At 38.6% G+C, this 6,871-nt stretch overlaps 1 protein-coding gene across 4 annotated transcripts; it reads right to left on the reverse strand.

The window, feature by feature from the left end:
• Positions 1-1,229: 1,229 nt before the first annotated feature.
• Positions 1,230-6,583, reverse strand: nat8l2 (N-acetyltransferase 8-like 2). Of its 4 annotated transcripts, none has more exons than XM_061728424.1 (2): positions 6,372-6,583; positions 1,230-2,946 (listed from the first exon to the last, which is right to left on the reverse strand). In XM_061728424.1, exon 2 carries the CDS (start codon positions 2,933-2,935, stop codon positions 2,264-2,266), a length of 672 nt encoding a protein of 223 aa, XP_061584408.1. In that variant the 5' UTR covers positions 2,936-2,946; positions 6,372-6,583; the 3' UTR covers positions 1,230-2,263. The 4 variants fall into 4 exon arrangements, with proteins under 4 accessions (XP_061584408.1, XP_061584407.1, XP_061584410.1 ...); XM_061728423.1 differs by having other exon boundaries at positions 1,230-2,949; XM_061728426.1 differs by having other exon boundaries at positions 6,350-6,583.
• Between the last annotated feature and the right edge of the window lie 288 nt (positions 6,584-6,871).

A 6,871-nucleotide genomic window follows, 5' to 3' on the forward strand; every position in this document is an offset into this window, starting at 1 on the left:
TGCACTTTACCTAACACACATCTGTATATACGAGACCATAACAATTAGTACATATTGTAGTGTACAATGTGTGTAACATATGTAATATAGATGCATATACAAACTACTCATGGATTTTACTCTTATTTTGAGATAAGATTTTATATATATATATATATATATATATATATATATATATATATATATATATATATATATATATATATATACGCACACCCACACATTGTCTTTTCCCTCTTTATAAAACCCATGAAACAGTAAATCATTTAATCTAAACATTAGATTATATCTCTGCAAATTAACTTGCAACTGGAAGAGGTTGGACAATTTCCATCTTCCAAATCACCTATCTCTCTAAATTTCATTCAATTAAAAACCTACCTGTGCTCACACTGGAGCTGTGGAGTTTGGCTATGCAAACAAAATCCATGACTCTCTCCACCTGCTTGATATTGAGATCTCCAAAGATGTCCAAACAGAGCTCTGACCAGTCAGAATCTGGACGAAGAACTGATCAGGTCTCTGGAAATTAGCAATTCATCCTTTGAGCTCTGTGAGGCGTGGGGTATCTGAGGATTGGGATTTCTTCATACAATTTCCAATTTTGATTCAAGTCAGTTTTATGTATAAAGCGTCAATGACAATACAAACTGTCTCTAGGCAGTTTTCAGAGATGCAGAGCATCTCTACAGATGCGGAAACAAAATAAGCACCTCAAGGTCTGTGTTGTATTCTTTGAGGACTTCCAAAGGAGAAAAAAACTAATGTTAAGGGACCCACAAGTGACGGTTGGGGGATGTGGCTACTTCTGTACTGACGCCAACCATAATGACGTTGCCATGTTTTGACCAGTGTGCAAAACTCTTCAGGAAGATGGCAAGGGCCAAAACAACATTCACGTGAATACCAGCGTGCAGATTTTCCCGGAACATTGTATCGTAACAAGACGAGCAGCCTTTACTCGCCTTAGTGGTGTGGCCATGATGGTTTGACCGAAAAACCTACACTGCAAGTTTGGAAAAATTATTTATTTTTACCTCAAGTTTTTAACCATGCATCGTTCCATTTTTTTGTTGTTCATTGTTCAAACAGCCAAGTTTTGAGACGTTCCTGCTCAACGTTTTGTTTTGGGTTTTTTCATATTGAAACGTACCGTAGCGGATTGTTCTGCTCATCTTGTCACCAGTGTGGTGGATAGGACCCAGATGCAGGAGACCAGGAGGCAGGAGTTCCAAAAATAGTGATTTATTGTACTTAAATCAAAGAAAAGCGCTGCTTAGCAGGATTGCAAAATAAGAGCTTAAACATTACTGAATACTCCAAAAGCATGACAGGATACAAAGAGGGAGGAAACAGTACGGACCAGCAGGGAACACGGGAAAGACAAGACAAGATATACACAGAAGGATTGGCGAGACACAGACTGCGTTTTCATGCAGTCAATAACCCTTTTAAAACCAGAATATTGGCAATAACCCGAATTTGCACGGCCATGTAAACACCAATAACCCCTTTGAATAACCCGAATTTGCTCATGTTCCGGTTTTTAAAAACGCGAATATGACCCCTGGGTTACTCCTTTTATAACCTGAATATTCGGTCATGTAAACGCCAAACGGAATATCCCGATCAAACGGAACATGAATTTGTTTTCTGCGCATGCTCTGTTCGCAAGGAATCCTGGTCTTTTGAGTCCAGGAAGTTTTTATAAACACGGAGAAACGCAAGACCACGCCACACTTTTGGAGTGAGGAGGAGACTAATCACTTCATAAATGTAATGAAGGATATGAACATTTTGGCATTTGTAGACGGTAGAAAGTACGGGGATAGCGAGATTTACAAAAAGGTGAGCGAAAAGTTGCGCAAAGGCAGCATTTGTTTTGAATTTGGATACAGGAAGAAGAAGCGGAAATTACGCTTATTGCGTCATCACGTTTTCCGTGCGTCGCTGGTTTGATCGGGATATCCCGAATGATTAATTACCATGTACACATGGATAACCCTGTTTGCTCACGCATGTAAACTGAATATTCCGAATGTTTCAGTAACCGGAATATTAGCAATAACCCGAATTTTGACTGCATGTAAACGCAGTCACAGGTGCAGACAATCAGGGCAGACGGGAACAAGGGAAGCCAAGACAGAACTGAAGCACAAAGACACGGGTTTTAAAATAAAACAGGAACTAAACAACCAAACCGTGACACATCGTTTTCATTAGTGTGCGCTTTTGGGCTGATAATAACTGGCGGATCAAAGACTTACAAATGCTTTTCCATTTTTAAAATTGTGACTTTAGTCAGCCGAACAAGCCAGGAGGGAACGTGTGTTGCGTTGTGTGAGAGGACGTGTCTGAAGCCCAGTTTAGCATACAGGGCCACGGCAGACGTCTGAGTGGAGCTGGTGTCCAGGACCACCTTAGAAAAACCTCGTTCCTTACAGAAGTCTATCACAGTCTGAGTCATCCTGTAGCCCAGACCCATACGCCTGCACCGCGGCGAGATGATCATTCTGAACATCGCCCCTTGTTTTTCTCCTCCACTCGTCTGCCCCATTACAGCCACCATACCCAAAACCTGCACCCTCCCTTCAAATTCAGCCTCGGCCACCCAGAAACAGTCGTCCGGTCTGCTCAGGTAATTCCCAACTATGTCCTGCATATCCGTCCGAAGCGTCTCCCGCACGTAGCCGGCGTATAGCTCGTGACAACAGTAGTAGACGAGGCCCATCCAGGCTGCTGGAAACAGAACAGCCACAGAAACGGAGCTGAAGAGGTAGCCGGCCCCCAGCAGAGCCAGGGTGATGCTGATGTAGAGGGGGCTGGTCATGGCGTTCTGAAAGCTCGGATGGATGTGCTCCTGGATGCCGGTGCTGAAGAGGCTCACCACAGTGTCCTTGTCTGAGGGACGGTACCGGCGAATCACCAGATGCATGATCAGAAGATCTACTGGGGGAAAACAAGAGCAGTCCACGTTTATTCTCCTCTTGATAGAATCATACGTTTTAAAGCATTCATTATTCATTATGTCCTTTAACAAATACATTTCAGTATTACACAGGCAAGCACATCACATGAATGGTGATTATTTTTCTAATCAATCATTCTGCTAATAAAATGAAAGAAAAAAAAGCTGAAGTTGTGCCAGAAACTTCTGCACTTGGAGTTTAAGGCCCCTTCCCAATTGAACCCCTCGCCCTCACTACCCCTACATATTGCGCCTTCCCGTGAGGGTTGTGGTGTCCCAATTCCTCTTTTCACCTAGGGAGAGTGGGCATATCGAGGGCTAGGGGCTGAAAATAGTCCCTTCACATCGAGGGATTTCACATGCTGACTTTGCGAGCGAGGGGGTATAAAAATGTCCCAGAATGCTTTTCGTCGTCATTTGCGGACTGAATCCAAAAAAAAAACATGACGGACATTTCTTAGTGAATAAATCAATATTTTGAGTTAGTTTCTGCATAAAAATGCATTTTGATTACATTTCTAGCAAGAAATATATATTTTACTTTCATAATATTCATTCAGTGAATGTACATAATCCCCTTTTTGTCCGTTGTTCGTGAAGAATCGCGCCGGAGTAAAGGCTCTTAGGTTACGCCGTAGGCTACGTAACCTACGCCAAAGGTGTCACTGCTTCCTCCCTTCAATCTCTATGGCCTAACATATTTGTGTCACGTAATAACAGAAACAGTGGACTACAATTAATTTCTGTAACATAAGACAGCACTGGGAAAAAAAAGCTGAAAAAAACCCCAAATGTATATTTATATCCATGTGTGAGCCTAATTTTCAGTGTAAGTGAGACATATGTACTGAGTAAGAAGAGAACAGGAGATGAGAGTATTCATAAAGTAAATAAGATGGTAAGCCTGGAGTTAGTTGTTGATGGCTTAAAATGTACTGATCAAGTATTATTAACACACTGTCGGGAAAAACAAAAACAGATTTTATTATAGAATCAATAGTTTATTTCCTTGTTGATCTGCTCACCTTTCAACAGTCATCGTGTTGAATATTTGATTGTTGTGGCTTCTGATCTTTATTCATTCTTATTTCATTTGCTTTATACTTTATTTCTTTTAAAGTCTGCCAAATCAAATACCTTTTTTGTTTGCACAAACCCTTTTCTGGTTCTGATTCTGGTTCTGAACTATGCTTTGCACCTGCGTGGCTGGTGATCTATGATCTTCGATCATCATGAAGAACTCACTACCACCAGGGTCCTCTTTTAAATATTAACTCCACAACAGAACTCTGTCTGTATTCCCTCATCAATCATTACACCTGCAACCTTATTCATGTAAGGTGCAGCCCAAAGTGCATAAGCTTGCACAAAAAAAATATTTCTTGCAAGTATTCCCAGCATCTCAAATATATATATAAAAAAAAAAAATTGGCTGCCAGTTGTTAAAGATTAATGTATTTGGTGTGCATGTATAAATGTGAGAACTTTTATAAAACTTTGTTCACATTTTTGTAATACATTATGAACAAAGACATTCATTTGTAGTAGTGTTTCATTAAAGTAAACAATTTCTCACTAGCACATTCTTTTTTACTATTATTGTAATAATGTTGTAACACACTGTCCACCATATATAATAGAACCAAAACTAGGATAAATACTAAAGAAAGATGCATATCGGTTACAGGAGTTAAAATATGGAACAGCCTAAATAATGAATTAAAAAACTGTAGTTCAATAAATACATTTAAAACGATGAATAAATCCAATATAATCGAAAAATACAGAACATTAGTGTGATACAAAACTATATATATATATATATATTATGCTCCATACTATATGAAACGATTACAATAATAAGAATAATTGTTGTTGTAATAATAATATTTATATACCAAAAAATATAATGATTAGTCTTTGGTTTCCTTTTGTTTTCAGTCTTCTAGCATTGATTATTTACTTTCTCTGTTACTTGTTTTTCTGAGATCCGTCTTCTGTTTGTTTTTTACTTGATTTTTCTGTCATATTTACATTTGTCTTCCTTCTTGTTTTGCACGTGTGTTTACTTTGCTGTTTTTTTGTTGTTGTAGATTGTTTGTCCTTGTTGTATTAGTATCAACTATGAGGTAAACAAAGTTAAAAAGGGTAGACACAATAAGCTTAGGCTTCAGCTACACCTTTTGGTCGGTTTATTCCTTACTTCTTTTTTTTTATTATTTCTTTCCTACAAAAGGAAATGAAATGCAATGTATTGTATCAATTAAAACTGATCGACCAAATAAACTACTACTACTACTACTACTGTCTCATGTGTGTTGCAGTTACAATGTATAAGCAGTACTCGAGTTGAGGGGGGATGGCATCCCCCCTGAAATAAAAACGGTCAACATCATCCCCCCTGTAAAACTGCCATCCCCCCTTTCCATCCCTTATGTCATTTCATCAATGAATGTGGTTTTACTGCTATTTCAACATTTAGAGTCATCACCAAAAAAATAACACCAGAAAAAGAACTTATTTGACAATTTTCACCTGTTTCAAGTAAATTTTCACTTGAAATAAGTAGAAAAATCTGCCAGTGAGACGAGCAAAAAAATCTTGTTCCACTGGCAGATTTTTCTACTTATTTTAAGTGAAAATCTACTTGAAACAGGTGAAAATTGTTGTTTTTTCCAGTGATGAGTCTTGTTTTAAGTGTAATGAGATTTTTTTTACTAAAATGAGACATTTTAACTAGAAATAAGAGAAATATTCTTGTTAAGATTTTGAGTTTTTGCAGTGATCCATTTTACTTATCCTGTGAAGGACAGAGGCATATTGATAAGTTCAGAAAACTGTTTTTTATTTTTGTGTTTTGATGTATTTGATGTAAGCCCAGTGGATATTTAAAGCTTACAGAAGGCTGCATTTAACTGCTGCTATGTCATTCCTGCAGTATTTCTGCAGGTGTATTGGCCAGTGCTTATTTGTAATATCTTATATTATTTGTAATCAGCACAAATTATCTCTCCCCATATGATAAAATCCACCATCCCCCCTGATCTTTTTTTACAACTCGAGTACTGTGTATAGGCTATAATATATAATCGCATGGTTTGACTGGTTTTTACCAGGGGTTTGTTATTGAGGGAGATAGAAAAAAAAAGCTTCTGCACAACTTGTTATGAAAGATCGGTGTCGCAATGTGAACACAAGCCCACATCAAAGTTTTACCAAACATCCGTCGATCTGAACTGCATCAGCTTTCAGTAGCATTTAGTTCATCCAGTGTTTGTTTATAAACCTCAACACAGGCCGCATGTCAGCTGCAAAACCGCTCCGTGTCTGGTTCTACTCGCATATGGAGACACATCACAGCAGCAGAAGGATTACTCTTACCTGGAATTGGACTTTTACTTACAGTTCAGAGATAAGATGTTCAGATCCTTGACGCGGATAAAAAAAAATCAGACACCCCCGAGGACCTTTATGCGACTCAAAACTACTGACCCGTGCAGAAAGCCAGTGAACCGAATTAAAGTTGAAATTTAAACGAGTCTAACCAAACACGCGGTTAGTAAACTGCGCCGTAACGAGCCAAATAAGGACCATTTCATTTCATGTTTATATCCGGTCAAAGTACAGCAGTAGTGAACTCTTTCAACCACAATACATTTTCCATCCAGCTGAACGTATAAAAAAGAAAAAGTATTTCTTTGTCTCTAGCAGGGGCGGATTTACTTCCCAAGCGGCCCATGGGCATACATTTACTCCAGCCCCCTTTTGATCCCCATTATATCCCTAATGCCCCAATACCTTACAGTTTTTGTTTGTTTGTTTTTGCTGTACAAGTGCAGATGACTGTCTCTTTCATTAGTTCATTATTCCAAATCAAGCACCAACAAACTTGTGTACTGAGGC

The sequence above is a fragment of the Cololabis saira genome, chromosome 8 (genome assembly GCF_033807715.1).
Source record: "Cololabis saira isolate AMF1-May2022 chromosome 8, fColSai1.1, whole genome shotgun sequence".
Lineage (NCBI taxonomy): Eukaryota > Metazoa > Chordata > Actinopteri > Beloniformes > Belonidae > Cololabis > Cololabis saira.

Coding starts and splice junctions, on each gene's coding strand:
- nat8l2 (XM_061728424.1), bottom strand. CDS start 2,935: ATGCATCTGGTGATTCGCCGGTACCGTCCCTCAGACAAGGACACTGTG.